Source organism: Chelonia mydas, chromosome 11, assembly GCF_015237465.2.
Source record: "Chelonia mydas isolate rCheMyd1 chromosome 11, rCheMyd1.pri.v2, whole genome shotgun sequence".
NCBI classification, from domain to species: Eukaryota; Metazoa; Chordata; order Testudines; family Cheloniidae; genus Chelonia; species Chelonia mydas.
This window is the reverse complement of record NC_051251.2, coordinates 40,865,730-40,889,320: the sequence shown is the minus strand read 5'-3', so window position 1 is coordinate 40,889,320 and position 23,591 is coordinate 40,865,730. Positions and strand designations below refer to the sequence as shown.

Below are 23,591 nucleotides of genomic sequence, written 5' to 3'. Positions count from 1 at the left end.
AGCATTAGATCTCAGAGCAATTGCTATTCTAAAGCATTAGTGCTATTACAGTCATAAAAGTGACTACATTAAAATAGTCTTACTCAGCATATCTATTCCCTGCATCTTTTCCAAGTCTGAAAGAATGAGAACTGGGTTAGGAGTCAGGAAATCCTGAGTTCTAATCCCAGCTCACTATGTGGCTTTGGGTAAATAAAAGGGCTAAACTCTGAGTTCCTCAGGTCAGGAAATATGCCCTACTGAAGCCAGTGTTAGTTTAAGTATAATGACTGAGTAAAAATGAGAAGTTCAAACTTGGCCTTTAACTTCTCTATATCAGCTTCCCCAGCTGTGAAATAGGATAACAACACTTTACCTTATCTGCCTCATAAGGCCCTGGGAGGATTCCTTAGTTAACTTTTGGTTAATGCTTTGATCATGTGACATGCTATGTAACTGTTAACTATTATTAGCAACTATTGTAGACACTTTGGTGATTGGACATCTAGATAGATTAAAAAACAAGTTTAATCCTGCTAGCACTGCAGAGCAAATCAACGGTGGAAGATCAAAATGGTTTTGTTCTGCCTCCATATCAACAGAACTGTCAACCAAAATCTTTCAAAATTAAAATATAGTGAGGATGTTCGAGGCAGAAACATAGCTGGATAGTCAAGCACAATTTATTTTTGACTTGTAAACTGAACACGTTTGGTATGACAGTCATTATAGGAGAATAAAAAAATCGACCTCCACAATGTCATTTTTTAAGCCAAGCTACTATTCTGAATATAATCATACTTTAAAGGAACCACAACAGAAAAGTTTGGGGAAAGCCTTAAGCTTAGTAGATCTTTCTTTTACAACAATTCTAGGGCCTTTCTACTTAGAACATGAAAGTAAATGTTTGGAGAGTTATTGCTTTATCTCTCAATATACCTTTATTAGAGTTGGCTAAAAAATAGACACGTCATGGAAATGTTGTCCTTGTTTTTCATTGAAAAACTAAATTTTAATTCTTTTTACCAGCTCTGCTCTCTATGTAAAAAAAGCCAAATTATTCCATTTATTATGCTCAAATAACTCCTATTCACTTTAATGAGAGATGCATGAGAATATCTGTCCTCAACAAAAAAGTGATGTGATATAGTAGTGTTGGAATATTTATTAGGTGAAGATTTAAATCAAGATGTGGATTTGCACATCTAATTAAAACCAACACGTATCTGTACAAAGTGCATTGAGATTATTAGATTCTTTAAAAGTGCAAAGTATCAGTACTAAGAAGAGATATTTTTGTTTTTGCATTTCTAAACATACTGGGTTCAATTTTGACTTCAGTTACAGCTGTGCAACTCTACACTAGAAATATGGTACAGTAGTTTAACATAGACACATATTAGATTATACAAATCCTTCAATTTTTCCTGCGTGTAGTATAGCGGTTATAAAAATAATGTCGCGGCGGTAGCTGTTAGCAGGTGCAGACTTAAAAAACAATACAAATCTGCATTTGGAAATAGCTTGTTTGCTGCCATTTCCATTTAATTTGTTGCCCCTTTTCTATTCTCTGTCCCTCCCCACACCCTCAGTCACTTTGTTCAGTGCTCCTAAAATGCTACTACCACTGATCTTGTAGGAGCAAATTTCACTTGGACTAGATACAGTAAATTCTCCCAATAAGAACGTATTGCACCGTTCAGTGTTGAAATTACAAATTCTTACTAGCATGAAAAAATTGCCCCAGATATCACAAAGCTAACTTCAATCCAAGGGACTTGAACCTGCTAGCAAGAGGGTGGAACCTGGCTCAAATGCTATACATTTCATATAGTTAAGGGCCTAATCCTGCGAGGTGCTGAGCATCTTTAGCTACTGTTGAACTCAAGCATAGTTGAAAGCACTGAGTGCTTTACAGGTGGCCAGAACAGCACTGGACCTTAGATAAGGAAGCTAGCTACCTTGCACGTCTCAAAGATTGCACTCGTTACCCTAGAAAAGCTCATTTTAAAACTTCAAGAACTTTTTCTCTTATTTCTAAATAATAGAATATAATGTCCCAAACTCTTGGAGATCCAACTTCAGATTTGCTATCATGTAATGATTCTACTTTCTAAGCTATTTAAACAGCACTAATCGCCATTTTTCATGAGAGAACCACCATCAACACATGGCACTTAGGAGTTTAATTATCCCCTCAAATCCAACTGAACAAGAAAGTAACACTTTTCTTTAAAAGTTTTTGCCCTTCTTTATTTGACAAACATTTTACAATGGGCCTTTCTTCTGCACCTGTAGGTGCGAATGTATCTGTTTCCTTCTCTCTTTCTGTACCATCACCAAAGAGTTCATCAGGAAAATACATTCACTGTTCCGGACAGAGGGTTTGTGGGGTAATTACTGCAACAGATACTTATGTACTCAATTTTAGGATGAATCATAACAGTGGCAATATTTTAAAAATGATTTCACAGCAGAAAAATGGATATTTAAACTCTAGAGAATATTCTTCATGTCATCACTGAGACTTTAGCTTAAGCCACAGTAGGAGGGCTCAAACACTTTTAAAATGTCTCTCTCCCCCCTATTCTGGGAAGGACAGTGATAAATGGTTTAATAGTTACAGCAAGATAAAAAATTGCTATAAATAACCAAAGACCAATTTTGCTCTCAGCTAAACCGGAATAAATCCAGAGTAAATCCATCAAAGTTAATGATATTTCCTGGATTTACATCAATGTAACCGAAAACCAGTGAGCTTGTAGACTACCACAACGCAATTAGGTGGTGAGGTTTTATTATAAGTGACTGTACTAAAGAGTGAATTTCACAAACTAAAGAGAAAGAGAAAAGAACATTTATACAAATTATCTATTACCAGTGATTGTCTGTATTCAGTTGCTGTTTCTTAAACTGTGTGTTTGTAAGGGCTTTATTTTTCTCAGCCCTGCTTGTCCTTCTTAGTAATGTATTTATGATATCACAGGATATTGCCTTGAAAATGATTGAGAAATCACAAATTTAGCAAAACAACTTCACTGTAGCAGTCAGAAAGAATGGATTGTATAGGAAAAGCCCACATGGAAACACAAATATATTCATATGATCAACAATAAAAAGGGTAAAGAAAACTACAAAAACAAAAACAAAGAGAAAAAAGTAATGGAAGTAAAATAGGTGTTTAAGTTCCTCCATTGTTTTCAGATCTTAAACATTCAGCCACAGAAGTTTCTGTAATCAGATACCAAATATTACAGCATAAATGTGAGCTGCAGCTATATTTATTGGGTTTTAAAAACCTCGATTTGTTTTGAAATTTTAGTTCCAAATTTCAGCAAAGCAAAAATAGGTCAACACAGTCTAAAAACCAACAAGATATATTTTTAACATACAAATATGTCTAGCCCAGAAAAATGTAGTGTTTTTGCTTTTGTTTCTTTTACAGGGTTTAAAACAGACCAAAATGACAGGATGATTTTTCTGAAACTTTATTGCTTTGATTTGCTAGAAACCAATTTTAGCCTTAATTAGATTTCTAACTTCATTCACTAGAATCATCTGTATCATCATCATCATCATCTTCATCATCATCATCATCTGACCAGTCAAATTCTCTGAAACCCACAGCCATGTTGATTTTCTTCCCCTTTCTCATAGAGGTGGTTTTAGAAGAATTCTTTTTGGCTTGCATGTTTATCTGCATTCCAGAATACAGGACAGATCCTGCTTGGTTCATAGAGAAGATATCCCCAAAGCCCTTCATCATCAAGGCCTGCAGACTTTGGTTCATGCCAGCTACCTCCCCGTTACTTGTTGCTGTGATCTGACATGACATCTCTGCACTGTTTGATTCCTCTGTTTTAGTTTCAAAGTAAGACTCCTGAGACATTCTTGCAGCAATAGGTAAGAAAAGCTATTTAAAGGAGGAAAGGACAGAGTAAAAAGGAAAGTTAGAACCAATTCAATTCAAGGCAAAAAAGACACTACCAGATTAGTTAGCAATAAACAGAAAGCAAAATGATTAGTGAATCAAAACACGGAGCTCAAGTAAGAATTCATTAAAACAGACTTGGCTTAAATTTTTTAAAAATGAGAGAGCAAAACCACCACCAAACAGCGTGCAGAGGACCACAGGTAGCCCAGCTTTCATGTTGAAAGGAAGTGCCAACTTTTGACTCTCTCTTTTTGTACCATACAAAATGGTTTACAACATTTCTCTAACCCATGTGGACTTTACCACAGGAATCTAGGTAGAAGCAGAGTCACGGCTCGATTGAGTTGCTAAATTTTAGCTTTCAGAATTGAACAATAAATCAGCTTAGGGTTAAAGAACCCAGAAAAGCCCCTGGTGCAGAGAGAAATGTTTTATCTAGAGGTCAGAAGATACCACAGCAGTAACGAGTATGTACAGATCTGGATAGATTGAATTAACTTTTTGTTCACCATTTTTGAGGCCACAATCAAAAGAAGGGTTATGGACCATTCCTGCCACTGTTAAAGTCAGAGACAAAATTTTTACCAACTTCAATGGAAGTAGGAGCAGGTCTCCAGTCTGGACTATTAATAAATTGCTTCTGTAAACCTTAGCAATTTATGTTGTGTTATTCATTGATATCAACATATATTTGGTGTGTTTCTGTATACCCTGCAATACAAGGCATTGCTGATTTAATCTCCACCTACGCATCAGGGCATTTTCCTGACCTAGTTTGTTACTATTTTTTTCCAAATTGAATGAAAAATGTCCTCTGGAGCTAAATCACGATTAATGCCTCTTCAAGGAGGCCAAGCTAGTAACCTCTATGACATACCTGCTCTCCACAGTGAGCAAGAGCTCTGGTGTTTGATTCAAAATTAACCTACTAAAGGGGCAGCATGTTATGCTATTTCTGTACTGCTGAAATGGCCTTTATTTCCAGAGCTGTTTTCCAAACTATGTCTGTATTGCTTTCCAGACATCTTGTTTAACCTAATCACAACTGCTCAGTCCATTTTCTGCTCACAATTTGTTACTGGGAAAATTATTACAATGGGGTGTAACACATGGGGACCCATTATATCGTTCTCCTTAAATCACAGAGCTCTATCTATGAATAATATGATACCTCCTACTTAAGCTTTAATTTTATAAGCTGCAAGCTGTCTAGGAAAAAAAAACCACACAAGTCACCTTCTACCATAAAATCTTACTCAGTACAAAAAAAGCAAGGCTTCTATTTATGGGGGTGTGAGGAGTAGTACTTAGAAACCTTGAGCATAGTTTCAGGGTGCCCAGTTTATACTACTTCCATGGCAGAGAGTGATTTCAGCCCCTTTATGGGGATTTCAGGCATATCAGAATCCTCCTTATGCATGGGAGGAGTCCCCCATAAAAATCTAAAAAACTACTATATTGTCCTCCTCCAAGTGTTTCTCTAAATCTCACCTCTGTCATGATGGCTACACAACATTTGACAATGGCTAGGCAGCTGATGTGCTGTGACTGCTGCTCATTACGCTAACTATAATCACCTCACTGTTCTTTGTGTTCCCCCATGTATTTGTTGTATTCACCTGTTGCCTCTTATCATATACAAAGACTAAAGCCCAGATTTTTAAAGGTGTTCAGGTGTTGCTGAAATCAGCATTGCAACACCAAAGTGATGTAAAATCTGAAGTCTCACTTTCACAAAGGATTTGGGCACTTGCGATTTTAAGGCCCATTGGGGTATGTCTACAGTGCAATTAGGCTGACCCATGCCAGCTGACTCGGGCTGCGGGGCTGTTTAACTGCAGTGTAGACTTCCGGGCTTGGGCTGGAGCCCAGGCTCTAAGACCCTTTGAGGTGGGAGGGTCCCTTAGTTCAGGCTGCATCCCGACCCCAGAAGTCTACACTGCAATTAAACAGCCCCTTAGCCCAGGCCCCATGAGCCCAAGTCAGCTGGCACAGGCCAGCCGTGGGTTTTTAATTGCAGTGTAAAAGTACCCATTGGAAGTCAATGGGATTTAGGCTCCTAAGTGCCTAAATACCTTTTGAAATGAGACAGGCGTTGCAATGTTTAGTGTAGAAATGCCTAAACACCTTTTAAAATCTGCGTCTAAGAGCTCTCTGGGGGAGTGTGACAGAGTGCAGGGAGTGAACTCTGATCACTCAGATGCTAATTAATTCCCAGAGAAAGCTGACTGAGGTCATTATCAGACTGGTGGGCTGGGTGGGATAATGTTTCAATTAGCCCATCAGCCCATGACTGATAAAGATGCATGGGAAGAAAGAGCTGGGGACAGGGGAACAGGGCTAGCTGAGCCCAGTCACACTAAGTCCTCAGAGAAGAGAGACCTCAGTTCCCCTCAGGTTTGGGGAAGAGGGCCAAAGAACCATAGATATTGTAACCCTCCTGTTGCACAGGGACTGTTGTTGTAATGGCAGAAGGAACTTAAAATAAAAGGGTGCTATGAATGCACAGCCACTGGAGTCCACACAATTTCTGTGGTGAACGGAAGGACGCTCTGTTACAGGGAGGGACTGTCTTTATGTTATGAGTGTGCAGTGCTTACCACAAAAGAGCCCTGCTCCTCAGCTGGGTTTCCAGTTGCAACCACAACAGAAATCCATATTATTTTTTTAAATGGCCAGATCTAAGCACATTGCAGTTTAAGTTAATACTGAATTTGGTGCACACCTTCACCAATCCCTCCCAATTTCCTTCCTCTAGCACACCCAGTCCAGGGGAACCTACCCATTCCCTTCTCTCTGGCCTTTCCTCCTTCAGATGGGTGTTCTGATGTGGAAACAGTGTGTGCAACAGGTTATGTTTTATTCTCCAGATTAGCCCCAGATTCCTTTGTGCAACAGTGCTTTACAAGAGATGTTGTGGCCACAGAATATCAGATGCAAAAAGTGCCCACTGCACAAGACAGAGCAGAGATCAGGTTCATGCAGGTGTGGGGAGAAACTCTGCAGTTAAAAGAAGAGCTGCTCAGGACTGGCCCCTTAAATGTGGCAACCATCTATTCAGCCTATGGCTAACGCAGCTCGATTCCCAGAACAGTTTCCCTGTGTCTGTTCCTGTGCATTAACACATGCTTCCCATTAACTTCAAACACATCTACTTACTTCACTTACAGTAGATTACAGCCACACAGATAAGAATCCCAAACTTCAGTTTTTTGGGTTTTCTCTCTTCAAGCAAACTCCATGTAGCAGGTGGGCTTTATTTCAAAAAAATCTTTTGGGTGCTACCACACTAAAAGACTGAGGAATAGAGGGACTTGTGGCCTTCTGGATGGATCACACTCTTCAAAACCTATGGAGCCCAGGGATCTTTGAGGAAAGAATCTCCAACCACTGCAGATCCTTGGGCTCCTGTGCTGCTCTCTGGGGTGCCTCACTAGCAGTACAGTTCCCTTGTGCTCTCCAGGTGACCCCTACATTTTTGCATCCAAGGGGAGCAAACTGCATGGACTGTCAGTTAAAGTTGCTCATGAGTAAAGCTACAATTTAGTCATGGGTATTTTTAGTAAAAGTCATGGACAGGTCACCGGCAATAAACAAAAATCCATGGCCCATGACCTGTCCATGACTTTTACTAAAAATACCCATGACTATTTTTGCTCCTGGGCCCCGCTGCTCTGGGGGCCCTCTGCTCCAGCAGTGGAGACTGACTTCCCCTGGTGGCCCACTGGTCCAAGACCCCCCGGGCACCGCTCTCCTGATGGCCTCCAGGGCCACCCCACAGAGCTGCTGCTCTGGCCACCCTCAGGACCGCTGCTGCTTGGGTTGTTCCTCGGGCCGCCCTGGGGCCACTGCTCCAGCTGCCCCTGGGACCGCTGCTGCTCCGGCAGTTCCTGGTGCCAGCTGCACCAGCCACTGCTGAGGCTCTCCCACGCTGTAGGCATCAGTTGAGCACTGAAAATTCATAGCTGGAAACCAGACCTGCTCACCTATAAGTTAATATTTTTTAAAATAGGTGATAAACTTGTAAAGATGTGTTTAGACTCCATAAAATGCTCATAAGTTGCTGCGTGCATTAATCTTACAAATGTCTGTATCCCATGCTGTAAGGTAATATGAAAGTTTTGTTTTATAATTGTAAAACTGTCTGCTCTGAATTTGTGAATCTGGGCAAGAAGAGTAGTTTTCCTGCCCACCAAGAAGGACTATCAAGACTAACTGGGCCACTGTAGGATATGTGCAGGAGCCCGCATCCCATCGATTTTAACTCTGGGGCAAGGTCATATAAAGATCCTCGCAAGAACAAACATTTATCTCTTTGCAATTTGGCCTCTCACAAGGGCTGGAGCTAAGAAACAAAAGCAGCAATCTCCTGGGTCAACCTAGATTAGCCCTAAAAGACATTCGGCACTGACAGCTTACTTCATCTCTGTCACCTTTTGGAACCATAGATTGTAACTCATTTATGCTTATATGTCTTTATGCTTATATGTTGTCTGCTTTAACCTGTAAATAATGCTCTCATTTCTTTTTCCTAGTTAATAAGTATTTAGTTTGTTTACTATAGGATTGGCTACCAGCATTGTCTTCGGTGCGAGACTGAAGGTATAAGCTGATCTGAGATAAGTGACTGGTCTCTTGGGACTGGGATCTTGTGATTTTTGGTGCAAGTGACCATTTATCACTAAGTCCAACATGCCTGAGTAGCAAGATAGACTGGAGTGCCCAAAGGGCCTTTCTGTGACTCTATGGTAAGACTAGGACAGTGATCCAAGAGTTCACATTTGTTACTTGGTTGATGAAATCTGATCACAGAACATCCCACCAGATTGGGGTGTCTGCCCTGCTTTTTGACAGTTTGCCCTGAAGTTGGCACTCACAGTTGTGAATCACTCCAGACAGCGTGCCATGCTGCTCTTCTCCGGCAGTTCCACCTGTTCATATTACTGAAGAGAGGAGTCAGCTACTCTGACTCTGTCTCTTCCTGCCACCCACAGGCATGGAGTCTTGACCACATCATGATGCAGCTCCCATGAGCGCCGAGAAGTGGGGGGATCATGTTGCATAGATCTAGCTACCCCCCATGCTCTACGTAATTCTAGTTTTATTTGCCCTCCTCCATGCTTCACAGTTGAAGGGAGCACAGAGACTCTTGTCTGCAAGGATCACCACTTACAAAGAGAACACCCAGCAGTGCTGTCTTCCATATGGCTAGGAATAAAAGATTTCTTTTTATTTGTAAATTAGCACTGAATAGAAGCTACTTTGCTATGAAGAAAGCAACTCTGATAGCACAGGGCAAGTTTTTGTGTCTACACAAAAATTTGAAAATTGAGATGTTCAGCAGCACAGTAGTTCATTAAAGGTCTCAGAAAAATAAACCTCTGTATTTCACACTGTTCTCAATCATTTCAATGCAGTAAGAGAGGTGGGTTAATGTTATGCAGAACGAAAGTCCATGTTAAGCACAACAGGTCTTAGCACAATGAATTCTTCCTTCAGCAATGCCAGCTACAAGTGAAAAGTGGACATGATAAGCAAGTACAGCATAAAACAGCCTTAGGGCCTTGCTCACAAAAAGATTGGCTCATTACGGCTGCATCTCGTGCTGTGCACTGTATAGGAGATGGCCCACAGCTCAGTTACTGGAAGTTTGCTGGTGTTAAAGCAAGCACACAGACACCGTCTTAGAACATACAGTGTCTGGATATAGGAAAACATTCATTCTTCATCATTACATGTTTACAGCCGGAACATGTGTACAACTTCATTCATATAAATGCCAATACGCTGCGCCTCAAAACTAAGTTGCAAGTAAACTGGATTGGCTAGAATCAATATTCCCATGTATGCAGGGCTTAATTATGTATTAGAATGCTGAACCTATAGAACCATAACTGATTGCATAAGGGAATGGCAAACTATTGCAAACTCAAGTTGGTATTTGTTTTGGCTAATACTGAAAATACAAGGAGAAATAGTGTTGTAATTCTATTAAGCAAGTATCACAATTATGATGCTAAATTAACTCTGTTCCAGTACAAACACTCAGGGCCTGACCATGCACTCCACTTTCTGGCAAAATTTCCACTGAAGTCAATGAGAGTTAAACCTCAGCAAGGAGCTCAACCTAATACAGAAAATATTATTTATTTTAATGTATTCATGGAAATGGGCACATTTCTTTCAGTTAATAAAATAATGTGCATTTTCTAGTACTAGATGTTGATCAGTCCTACACATTAATTACTGAAGGCTCAAATCCTCACTCAAGATTTGTGGACTTCTATAAAATGTAAAGACATCAATTTTAGATGTGTTCCTCGCAGAGCGAGTTATCAAACACTCAGATACATTTCTGAAGTCTTTTTCTGCAGAGACTATAAGTTATTATTTTTAGGGCCCCATCCTGTTTCCATTAAAGTCAACAGAAAAGTTCTTGTTGTCTAATGAGAACAGGAGTGTGCTTTTATTGAATATGCAGCTTTAATATATAAACCAAAAAATTTATGAAGTGTCACAATAATAAATATGAAATAGAGTGCCCATTTTTGTTGTTGTATCACACTGTTTTCAAGATTAGTACCAATATGGACATATAAAGAGCATGCTGCTCTCTCATTTAAGACCATCAGTTTTTAAGCTTAGAAATGCAATTTAATCAACAGGAAACTGTTTATTTACTGATGGCACGATATGGCCCACAGTTAGTATCTTATGTATAATGCATTAAGTGAATTTTAAAGAGTATTATTTGTATTGGTTAATAAAACAGGCCATAACAGCCCCACAGGACCAAATGGAGAAGATAACAGAAATCTTTCATTGGAATTTCCCTAGATTTGCTCATACAATGCTCCAAATGCTTTTTGCAGTCAGAGGAAAGATTGAATTATTTTACTTACAGGAGTATTGGACTGTTCTGTTAACTTCTGCTCCCATACTTTCAAACGTCTCTCCCGTTCCTTTAGCTCCTGCTCTTTAAAGCTCAGATCACGCTCCAGTTTCTTCAGCCTCTCTAAGGTTGCCTCAATTTCACATCTGCAGAGAGACAATTTGTTAAGTCTTGTCTTTTTCTGACAGATATAAATTGTTCATAATTCCCACACGAACATTAATTAAATGTGAAAAGCTGAAAAGTACAATACTAACTCAAGCAGTACATTTAATTACCACCAAACACAAAGCCTTTCAGAGCATTAAAAACAACTGGTAGTGTTTATACTAGAGTATAAACCAGAATACCTTACTGCTTAAAAGAAAAAGAAAGAAAAAAAAAAAAGGAAAATCCCATCTTTTCTTTTAATATAATGAAATAGGTGCTATCAGTGAAGGAAAGTCGGTTCGGAAGTGATAATCACTAGCATTGCTATATGTATAGGCTAACAGCCTCATTTGCTTGGAGTTTATAACTTGGCCATAAATATTATTTGGGCTGAAGCTTGTTATACACAGTCTCAATAGAGGACTTTCCCCACCCCAGTTTCTCAAGGTTAAAACATAACAGATATGTAACCCCACACCAATGCTTTTTGGTCACACTACTTAATAGAAAGTTGTGGGACACAGTTTGGATTCACAAGGATTTGGTTTGGACCCCTCTACATCAAACTAGCTTTGATTTTAAAGGGCTGTTGGGTTTTTTGAGGCCCAAATCATAATATACCTGGACTCTGAAATTAAAAGGAAGGACTTATAAGGGTGTGAATGAGTTTGAGAGATGGGATGTTAAGAAGGAGTAGGAAAGGGGTTTTCAATACCGTTCTTGTAAAGTTTCATCTGTGAGGGGTGAATTAGCTGCAAGATTGTTCCCTTTAGCATATTTTCTAATGGCTTGTCCAATCTAGCATCAAAATGTCTCTGGATGGAACATCCATCAGTCCCCTTCGAAGATCATTCAACAATCTCTCTTCTATAATATATACACTAATCTGTTTTTAATAGAGATGGGCCAAACAAATAATTCATTGATGTTAGTCCAGGTTTTTCCTTATGAATAATCAAGAACAGACTTTGATTTGTACTTATTTACTCATTATTTGAAGTTATTTGACTAATGCCTTATCTGAACAAAGTGTAGCCTGTAGATTGCTGCAAACTGTAAACCCTGATTGCTGCCTCAGATGTCCACTATTCATGCTGTCTGACTGGTTAGTCACATGGCATTGTTTCTGCTCTCTAAACTCCCACAGGGAGGTTTCAAGATGGCCACACGAACACTTCAGCTGCAAATGCTCCTGAACAACTATTCACAAGATTGTTTTGTGGAGGTGGAAAAACCTTGCAAACAACATTTGCTCCCACAGATGTTTGCAAAACGCAAATAAAAGGGGCTGCAAACACTGGAGCAAAGTGAATTGTGGGTTTTTTGAAAGTATGTAAATACTTTTTTTTTTTTGTAGTGTTCCTCCAAATCTAGCATAGGGTGATTCAGCTGGAACACCCACCTTAGGCAGCTCAGGCTGAAAGTTTGTGAAAGCTCATGTACTATTCCAAGATGGTACCTACAAACATAAAGGGGAACTCAACCCTCATTTAAAAAAAGAAAAGAAAAGAAGTAGGCTTGAAAACATGAACTAATGCGAACAGATTACTAGGGTTGAAAGCTTGTTGTTAGTTTTTTCCTAAAGACCATAAGTGATTCACAATCCCTTCACCCAAGGCTGGCCTTTGAAGGTCTAGCAAGCAACATAACCGTCAGTCCCTTGATTTCCAGGAAGACCTCACATTTTGTAGGCCTTGCAAAAACTGTTACAGCCAGTTTTGCAGAGGAGAACAGTTAATACATTTTTTGACTAAAACATCTACCCTTTTTAAAGGGCCAAGTCGACTAAGTATTGTCGAATTTAAAAGGCCTGAAAATGACAAGAACAAGAAAACTGATGATGTTAATATTCTAACTTACGTTATGAACCATGTATATTATTATATCTATTGTGTGTACAACAGGACAATTTGAGGACACTTGTTAGCATTGCTTTTGTTGGTTTGTGTCTCAACTTTATTGCTACTTATAGGTAGTTTTATACATTTTAAAATATGTAAATTATAGTTTTCTCTTAAATAAAATTCTGCAACAGGAAAGTCCTGGTCCCAATAGCTTTCCATATGTCAAAAGCATACTGTGTACTGTAATTATCTCTCTTCATTAGACAGAAACGTCTCTTATAATAAAAGGTCAGTCTGCAAAAACAGCTGCATTCTGAAAAATAATTCCACTGTATATAATAAAACAGTGTAATTAAAGAGAAAGCTACCGTACATTGCCCAGTTAATGAGTCTGTTACTTCATAAATACAGCAGCTGGAAACATACATTATAAGACGTGTGTATCTGTAGCTCTGCAGTTTGATCTTGCTTGCTTGATTTTGTTGAACCATTTCATCCTACAGTCTCAGAGAATGTGTCTTATTATAAATGATACACACAAAAATGGTGACTTGTATGTGATTTTTTTTTAGTTTTGCATTTTCATTGATAGATCAAAACAAGCATTAATACGATCACATTTAAATAGCCAGAATAGAGGCTCTCAAAAAAAGGAAAGAATGTGGCTAGTATACATGAAAAAAAATGCATACTAAATACAATCTCTATTTAACAATGAACATTTACATTACTTTTCAACCCTAATAAGAGACCTGCAGAAAGAACTATTAAATATGCTCTTCAAGATAAGTTTTATGTTGCCAGTCCTGAGACTGTTAGTCAGAAACAAGGACCTCCATTTGTAAAAATATCAGATATGGGGGAAGAAGAAGAAGATATGGATTATGTTTAGACAATGATAAAAACAGACATATTAAATCAAATACTTTGGATTTTTACCAACAGAAATCACAGGAAGCTTGCAATCAAAAACATATTAGAGATGGGACAAATTGCCATCTGCCTATCTTTACTCTGTCCGTGCTGTACAAAATTAACTCTCTAGTACTCTGTTTCATGCCAGTCAGAGCCACAGTAAGTCCAAAAGAGGAGTCTATGTACTCTGTGGCATCATATAGCCCTGTTGGGGTGCAATTTACTGCTGATCATCATACAAAACAAAAGAGCGCTCTGCCCTTTTAAGGGGGAAACAAATGAAAATCGACTTTCCTCAGCAGTGAGTGGCTTCAGCCAAATCCCAGATGTAAGTAACAGAGCGTGGCTCACCTCTCCAGAGGTTCTGCAAGGAGAGAGCCACATCCCCCTTCTCAACCTCGGCTCCCATCTTCTGTCTGACTTCTGCAGCCAGTCATCATCCAAGCTAACTCTTGACAGCACTTCCTATTCTTACCTACAGCTGGCCCAACTTGCTACTGGCCAAATTCCTAGGACATGTCTACACCAGGACATGCAGGAATGTTAATTCACCTTAACTAAAAGTGTAAATTTAAAGAGCCTGAGGCTTGGTCTACATGAGAAACTTAGGCTGGTATAACTGCATCTCTCAGGGGTGTGAACCCCTGAGCAACGCAGTTATACTGATCTAACTCCTGGTGTAAATAGCACTGTGTCAATGGGACAGCTTCTCCTGTCAGCATAGCTACCACCTCTCGAGAAGGCAGGCTAACTACGTCAACAGGAGAAGCCCTCCATTGGCAGAGGAAGCATCTTCACTAAGTGCCACGACGGCGCTGCCAGTGCAGCAGTATCACTGCAGCGCTGTAATTGTAGAAAAGCCCCTAGTTATAGTGCCTTAAAGCCCCTTGTGGCTGCTCTCATTCCGAAGTACAGTGGCCTCAAATTTGCTTTAGCTTAATCCCCTTGGGTCACTTTACGTCTGAGTAAGAGAGTCCACACAGGAATTTAATGCATTTTAACTAAGGCTCTTTAAATTTGCACACCTTAGTTAATTCTCATTATCTTCCCTGAATGTCCACATGAAAACATGCCCCTAGACGCAGGGCAGGCAATTGTGGCTCTTATTCTAATCAGCAGTAGAGTAAACCCTTTTCATCCCAACTGCTGGATGGAGTCTCCATACGCCCCACTATTTATACCTCCATACACCCCAATGTCTTTCTAACTGTGTCACATTTCTCTGACTACTTAACTCAGAATTTATCTTTGTTTCCAAGTGAATTGTTCTTGATCATGAATAAGTTTTTTTCCTCTCCTGTTTCCCTTGTCTATAAGTTTATCAACTCTTCTGAAAAATTCTATAATTCATTTTTAACTTGAAACTGTACCTTTGCTGAAATGCCTTTCCATGGCTAGAACAACACTTTTCACATGCAGTGCTTTATGTTTACAAAACATCAACCAGTATTCACAATGCAACAGCTTCTGTGCCCCAAAATGAAATATTTCCTAAAACAGGTAAGCCATCTGGAGAAGATTCCTAATAAAGGAATAAACTTGCCAAAAGAATAAAAGTTTAATCTTACTGAATGTCAATTCAACAGGTATCTACTTTGCTGAATGGACCAGATTTAGTGGATAGTTGTTTGGTTCCTTCAGGAATCTGAGTACTTGCCCATCTCTAATATAAATATTCCTTACCAGATCCATTGGATTAACGTCTTATATGAAGTTTAACACTGAATAATGGAAAAGGCAGCTATATGGATTATAAAAAAAAAAAAGGAGCAATTACCATTATAGTAGTAGGACTGATCTTGCCAAAGTTTAAAGGGATAGTGGCAGAAAATGTGGAGGCTGCTTGTGGTCACGTAATAAAACCGCATGATTAGACTTATTCTTCCAACATTTTTTGCCTTCTGATTGCTACCAAAAATGCAACACAGATAAAATACCAGTCCAGAAATCTGCAAGAATCATGGTGTCCAACAAACAATTCATATCCCAAAAGAATCTGGTGGATCCCTATTTGAGAGACAAGCATATTCAAAAGATATCTCAAGCCCAACTGGGGGGGAGTGGTAGAGGGAAGATAGGGAAACAGATATATTGATTTCTTATAAAAAATAAATGTGACAAATAGAAGCCATCCAACAACTTAAGTGCAGTTTAAACAAACATGGAAAAATTAAACATAAGAACAACAGATTCCTTCATCTGGTAAATAAAACCTAGCTGAACTTTCAACAAAAATAATATTTTTAGATAGTCGAAAATCAATACGTTAGAAATTTGTTGTGTACCAGGCACTTCAAGATCAAATTGCAGATTTTCTAGTATATATGCAGTTTACATTTTATATCAGCAGATGGCGCAAAATGTTAGTCTACTGTACTGAGAGCTGAGATGCAGTTACCAGATTCTCTGCTGAGTCAGTGCAGGAATAATGTCAGCTCTAAAACATGCTATTTATACTCTCATCATGTGACCTGGCTCAAACATCCCATCTTGTGCTCACTTTTTCCACACACACAATAAAATTCCCTAGTTATCAATTCCCCTTTGAAGTTTACCAACAAAGTTTGGGATTGTTTTGTTTAAACCCCATGTCTATAATCTCTTCCTTATTCTTTACTTCCCTGCTCCAGTTTTCTTGAACGTTTTTCTTTGCTTGTTTTCAGAGCTACAGGCACAGAATATTTGAGTATTTGTGCTCCCAGTTTACCTGGACAGTGGCCAAAGCTTCTTAATATAGACTGCAATAAGATCATCTGGTAACAATCCTCTGCCTGTGCAGATCTGCTTTCAAAATTCTTGTCCAAACACTAAGAAATATTGTGACGCGCTAAGCTTACATACTGAGAAAGAAGCTTTTGGAACATTTCTCTTCTGTTATTCTTTGCACACATATAAAATAGATTGAAAATTGGATCAAAAACTGTTTCAAATAATGGAAAGGGCCCTTTACCTGGGTCTCCATTTGTAAGCATACCACTGGAAACAGGTTGTATCATTTGTTCAAACAATTTTTGTGCAAATAATGAGGTTGGCAGAAGTAAGTCCTATCATGTGGATGCACAACTGATAACACCAAGTGGCTGCACATGCAAAGATTCAGACTCAGAAATGTAGGCTTGTTTTGAAAATTTGGCCTTTTATGTCCCTTCCCTGTGTAACATGTAATTTGCACACTTATACACACAGATATGTACAAATGTAGTAATATGTAGCTTGAATCACAAATATCTTCACATTAGAGACTGAATACACACCCCTGGTTTTAAGATTTGGATGGCAAAACCCATATACATTTGTGATACTTAAAAAGTGTAATATTAATAAAATGCACAGCTTAAGCGTATTGACTCATAACTCACGTTCCACAACATTCTGGGTAGTCTTGAAAAAAACCAAGATCAAATATGTTCCAAAAACATCTACAGAACAAGTATTTTGTATTAAGAAAGAGGTTGCCATCTTGCCACTTGAGTCTGATTTCTTCTCCTTTTAGTAACTCTAATGCCAGCCACACACTTTGGCACTTAACCCTCTGGAAAGAGACTTAATTTGCCCACATCATTTCACCTGAACACCATACCATCTTATTATGGAAGCAAAGAAACATACCTCCACTCTGCCTTGTTATGCAGGAATGAGTTACACTGGTCTGGAAGGTTGCTGTCATTGGACATGGATTCCAGAATTGAAATGATCTGCTTGAAAGATGGTCTTTTCTGAAGACAAAATGATAACAATAATCAGGGTTTTGTTTTAATATCGGACAATGTTAAAACATTAATGGGATTTCTCCTACTGCAACTGCAAGCACAAGCCTGCAAACAGCACACAGACTGGGATGCTGCCTACATAATTATCAGGTGTTCAGCTCATGGAAAAATTATTCTAAACCCATATATTTAAACTGTATACTTTCCACTGGAAAAGTCAGCACAGAAACTGGTACAATCTACAATTATGGCAGGGGAGGGATAGCTCAGTGGTTTGAGCACTGACCTGCTAAACCCAGGTTGTGAGTTCAATCCTTGAGGGGGCCATTTAGCGATCTGGGGAAAAAATTGGGGATTGGTCCTGCTTTGAGCAGGGGGTTGGACTAGATGACCTCCTGAGGTCCCTTCCAACCCTGATATTCTAGGATTCTGTGGGGCCCCAACCTGCTACTACCACAATGTAAAATAATTAACAACAACAATATAATAAGGGATTTATAATGCTTAGAAAGAAGGGTTTCTAGTGCAAAGAAGGAAAATTCTACCTAACAGTCCTAATCTGGGAGAAGCACGCCTCCCAGGGATTGGTAATGCCTTTCATAACACAGCTTTGCAACTGTAGGTCACAGGTAGGAGCCCAACGCTATTAATAGCTTGTACCAAATAGCTTGTACTGAATAGCTACAAGCCATTTGGTAGTCCGAGTGTGAGATCTCAGTTCAATTCCTACTAGACAAAGGTCCACATCACAAAAATTGCCCCTCCATAATGGGCACCCTTGTTGGTAGTCTCAGCAGAAGTCAGGGACTGAACAGACATCAGGACAATTGTGGTGATTCCTCCATGACAAAGCTGGGCATGTTGCCAAAGCAGTCGGGGGGGAAGTTCACAGTACCCATGCGTGCGCTATTCATGTCCTGTGCAAAACTAAAGGCGGTCATTCTTAAACCTCTTTATGAAAATTAAATTCACTCATCATTCAGAGCAGTCATAACTTCTCTGCATTTTCTACTTTCTGCAGTCACAAAGGAAGCTATAGAGTAAGATAATTGTTGAAAACTGAAAAAGCCACAGTTAAATATATTTTTTGAAAGAGCAGTGACTCCGTTAGTCTGTTTGACAGACCCCAGGCAAGGTTGAGACAAAAGGTTGAGACAAAATGTAGATACATAATAAAGGGATGATGCACATTCTCTCTGCATCTCATCGGTAATTACACCATTTCTGCTAAAATTACAGATGCAGCAATTAAAACGTGCGTTTTAATTTGGGTGCACAAAAACAATTAGGAACAATGCTGAGGTGTCTCTCCCAGGAAGATCTAAGTGATTTCTACATTATAAAAGAGAGACAATTTCTTTATTTCAAATGTCAAACAGCATAAAAAAGTGTCAAATGTATAACAAAAAAAGAGACAACCTCTCTTATACAGTAGTGCTGCACTATTCAACGCTAACTGGAGGCTTTTTTTGTCTGTCATTTTTTGGTCCATCTACACAATTTGCAGGCAAATGGTGCAGCAAGCAGATTTTCTCAGCGTTTGCCCAGCCATTGCTGTACCTGTGCATTTTGGCTCCTATCCCATAGAGTTCCCTGTACTGTAACCTGGAACATAACACGGTAGCAAGTGCAAACTTGGCAGTACTTTATTTGTACCTGTTGCTATAATTCTATAAATTGTTTCTAGTAAAGAATCCCAGTAGTTTGTTATAATGGTTCTCTCCCGATAGTGAATCCCCACATGCATTATAGCGGACGGGGACTACACCATCACACAATTCCACATGGATGATGTTATGGATAAAGCTTAGCAGGAGGCTCTCTTGTACCCATTTGGCGGATAGGTGCTGTGCTTAGAGTCCCAGAATACAATCATTGCTAGTTTTGGGTGGTGCTGCTCCAGGAGGCCAGGAGCTGATTTTTCAACTTGTTTTATTCTTTTCATATATTTAGCTGTTGCTGACCCAAATCCAGTGAAATACACAAGGTCAGGGCTGCAGTCACTTGCCCTGTTTTGGGTTTGTGAGTAGCAATGTATGCTAAATGCATTCCTGTAATTTCAATGGCTTTTCATTGATGTTCCACCTCTGTTTGCCTGGAGTGTGGGATATGCAATGGGACAGCTTCCAGAACATGTTGGAAACCCCAGACACCATTAATGTATTTGTGTAGTGCTATTAAACACTATACAATCACTTAACAGGTGTGTAGTGTGTCCTTAGTAAACTAGTTGCATTATCTGATTTTCAGGAGCAGATGAAGAGAGAGCAGCCCTGTTACCCAGGGTTCCTGGGGCAGCCCTCTTTGACAATGCCATGGTCTGCAAAAGAGGCGTCACAAGCCCCTTGTTACATAAGCAATAAAATATTGAAATTAATACAAGTTTCGTTTCCAGAATGTTTGTGCACATTCTGCTTGGTATGTCTTTCTGGGGGTCTTTGGGAAGTACTGGGCAGGGCTGAGACCAGCCAGCTACTTCTTATGCTGCTCTCAGACCTGCCTAGAACAGAGGGAGGGAATATAATGGTTGACAGAGAACAGAGCTGTCTCTGAAGGGCAGTTCAAAGCATTGAGTGACTGAGTTAGTTGTATGAAGCAATACAATGGTCAATACAATACCTGAGGTTCCTGCACACACTACTACCAAATTGGCAAGCAGTGAACCAGGACAGCCACAGGAGTTGTCAAAACTTTGTTCCAAGTTGACATTCACAACAGTACTGGGAATGCTTGTGCATCTATGCATGTGGACACCAACTGTTTTACAGGCCTGGTAGGTACCTGAATCAGCCTTGGCAACAGCTTTTCTCTCAAGGGTAGATGGGATTTTGTCTGGAGCTGGAATGAGGCAACAGGTCTACACTGATTTTTTTTTTTTTTTTTAAAGGGGAAGGTACCTTTTAATTTAATAAAAACACTGTAAGCACAGATTGAGGACTTTGGCTAAGATGTGGAAAAGTGACGCGTGATTTGGGGTGCCCAGCTTGAGATACCTTCTTTTTGTTCAGTGGGTGCTCAGCACTTTCTGAAAACAAGACTCCTGAAAGAGGTTTCAAGTTGGATACCCAAAATCACTAAAAGAAAAGGAGTACTTGTGGCACCTTAGAGACTAACCAATTTATTTGAGCATGCTCAAATAAATTGGTTAGTCTCTAAGGTGCCACAAGTACTCTTTTTCTTTTTGCGAATACAGACTAACACGGCTGTTACTCTGAAACCAAAATCACTAGTCGCTTTTTAAAAATCTTGGCACTTACATCTCAATGCCTCATGGAAAAACTTTATAAAAGAAATTCCAATTCCAATGAATTGTGACGAATATTTTCAGTGTTTTCCTTAACTCAATATTTATTACTTGGCATGTTTGTATAAAAACAGGTCCTTTGATTCTATTACTTTATCTGTTCCAACTACCTCTCCCAGTTCCCAAGCCTCAGATGGTAATCGTATTTCTAATAATTTATGATGTCCCAGATCAGGTGGAGGATAAGCTGTAGAAACATATGAAACTGTAAGAAATACAAGACCCTGTTTTAAGGTAAACTTCTCTAGTAAATAAAGAGATCAATAGGGAGAAATCTTGTAAAAGCAGCTATCTAATATCTTAGAAAAATAGGTTGTCTAGTAGAGATGGGGACACTTGAAAGTGGTTGTCTAAGACAAGTAGTTGCCTATTAGAGGTGCTCTTTAATAATCATTATTAATACTTAGCACATAATTGTCTTTTTCCATGTAAAAAGCACTTTACTAAAGTTACTTTAACTTATAGGTTTTACTATATAAATAAAATTCCTCTATGCATGCTTTATTCATAGTGATTTCAATTCAATGGGATAGATAATTTTCTTCAAATAGTAAGAAATTCTATAAAATTGAAAGCAAAGCCTAAAAACTGACAGACTAATCACAGGCAAATCACAGGGGAGTTGCATATTGCGGTATTACAATAAGGTCACAGTAGTCTATAACAAGGATTGCACTATAGACTCCCTCTGAAGCAATGACTTTAACAACAAGCAAGTTGGCCACCAATATTTCAGAAGAACCCTTTATCACTAGGGGCTAGGCTGTCACCTTAGATTCCTATGCAGAAAGTCCCTCCACGTGCAGCTCTCTCCTCTTTTACAGAAGAAGGGCCATCTTCTCATCACCATCTCTGGAGATCTGTGTCTCACGAGGAAGTGGCCTAAGGAAATGGTTGTTATGCTCCAGCAATTTGCAGAAAAGCAGCATGATGCTGCATTAACTTTTCATCAGAGCTGTCTAGGAACGAAGGGACTCCCTTCATAGGAAACTGGAGGGGGCTAAGGAGTCTGCAGGGAAGAGGCACAGAGTCTTCATTTGGAAGGCACCATGTTGTTGGTGGATCTCAAGGGTCTTGAGGGACAGAACCCTCCATTCATTCAATGAGAGAACATGCCTTGTCCCCCACATAAAAATCTGGGGAAAAACTCTACAAGGAAGGTTTTCTTCTTCCTATCTCCCTCTCAGGTTCTTTCCAAGCAATAAGACGATCTAGCTTTAAAGTAGCCAATTCATCCAGGAACAAATCCTGGTTCCACTGAAGCAGTGGCAAAACTCCTATTGACTTCAACGGGACCAGAATTCTGACTCCACCAAACTGAGTAAAGCAATATCATTTTCCTTCATTACCTATCTTCACAAGAGAAGGAAATGCCTGCTCACATTTGATAACAAAGCTGATGCCATTATGAACTGTTTTCCAGCTACCTCCACAGGTATCTTTCCAACTAATTTTCTGCACAGCAGAATAGGGCAGTGGACTGAACTAAAATGGACTTTTCCCATCATCTATATGAGCCTTTACTAAGTAAATATTCCTTTAAATTACTCCTTTAGTTATCCCCACAGGGGCAGTTAAACAGGTGCAAAGGTTTACTAGCTTGATATAACAACTCTTCTTGAAGTTGCTTTTTATTCTGTTCTCATGTTAATTTAGGGCTTGTTCTGCCATCCTTATTCACACCGTGCAGGAACATATATTGCAAATGCTCCCAATGTGCTTAGGGTATCAGAATCAGGCCTTTAATTATTACAGTATATGTGCAACTGCTTTGGGACTTCTGTGAAGAAATAATTTTATGAAGAAAATTTGTTTTATAGGTAAGAACTAAACTATTTTTTTATTAAGTTACAGAAAAAATGTATTAGTTCTTCCCATCCTACCTTATGCACAGCTGTTCCAGTCAGTATCCCTATGCTGACTTCCTTAAACAGGTCTGGCTTTAGAAGGCAAGAGAGGCATCCAGCCAAATGTTCTAGACGATCATAATGAAAAGCCCTAGCTAACAGTTTTGAATTGGTTTGCAGCAGCAGTAATAGGCCAGCTGTGCCCTACAAAATAAGACTTACACACTAAATTGATGAAGACGAAAAAGAAATAGATACATTTAACGTGAACACAATAAATGAAATTACCTTTGAATCAGCTTCCCAACACTGATGCATCAGTTCTGCAAAACTTCTGGGACAACTGCTTGGAATGGTTAATCTCTGCAATGGAGAGAGGATTCACCAGTTAAATGACAGCAAAGAGCATTTTATTTTTTTTAATGCTTTAGTCATAATACTTTCCATAAGACCGGTCATTTGATGTTTCAAGCAAAAAGATGAGGCAATTGTTCAAAATAATCATTAACAGAATAAAGGCCAGTATGACAAAAGTCCAAAATTGAAGATCAATGTTCAAAATCCAAAATAAGACACCATGGACAGGTACAGTTAGACCCATAAGGGATGGGTGGAGCAAATATTCAAACAGAGTAGGTTAAAAAACTAACATGTGCCCAATAGATCAAATGAGACAAGCCCATGGAAAGTCTCGCAAATGAATATTAAATGTTTGGATCAAATTAAGTGCATTACTGGGTGTCCACAGATGTAAATATAAATGTGATGTGGGAGAAAACTTAACCCCTTTCTCCCACATAAAGTAACCCAGCAATATTTTAGTAAAATCACTGTTGATATCACAGAGAAATGGCTGAAATACACATTGCATTGTCTGAGGAGGTGATGAAGTTAAAAAAAAAATATAAAAGATTTCTATGAGAACCTTACTCCACAAGGTAAGTTTCATGAAGCTGTGGTCAGACTGATTAATTGTGATATCAGTTGCTCAAAAAAAGAACTCAAGGCCAGTACTA

General features: G+C 39.1%; 1 protein-coding gene across 5 annotated transcripts in view; it reads right to left on the bottom strand.

The window, feature by feature from the left end:
- The window catches only part of MAP3K20 (mitogen-activated protein kinase kinase kinase 20), a 131,270-nt gene that overhangs the window by 35,939 nt on the left and 71,740 nt on the right, over nucleotides 1-23,591 (bottom strand). For 3 of the 5 annotated variants that reach the window (XM_037912580.2, XM_043525233.1, XM_043525232.1), the window contains exons 9-11: nucleotides 22,864-22,938; nucleotides 17,324-17,430; nucleotides 10,816-10,951 (exon numbers count right to left, since the gene is read on the bottom strand). In XM_037912580.2, coding sequence (XP_037768508.1) covers nucleotides 10,816-10,951; nucleotides 17,324-17,430; nucleotides 22,864-22,938 — 318 coding nt within the window. Of the gene's footprint in view, nucleotides 1-2,127; nucleotides 3,893-10,815; nucleotides 10,952-17,323; nucleotides 17,431-22,863; nucleotides 22,939-23,591 lie in introns of those variants that run through there. The other 2 variants (XM_037912581.2, XM_043525234.1) reach the window with 1 other exon arrangement.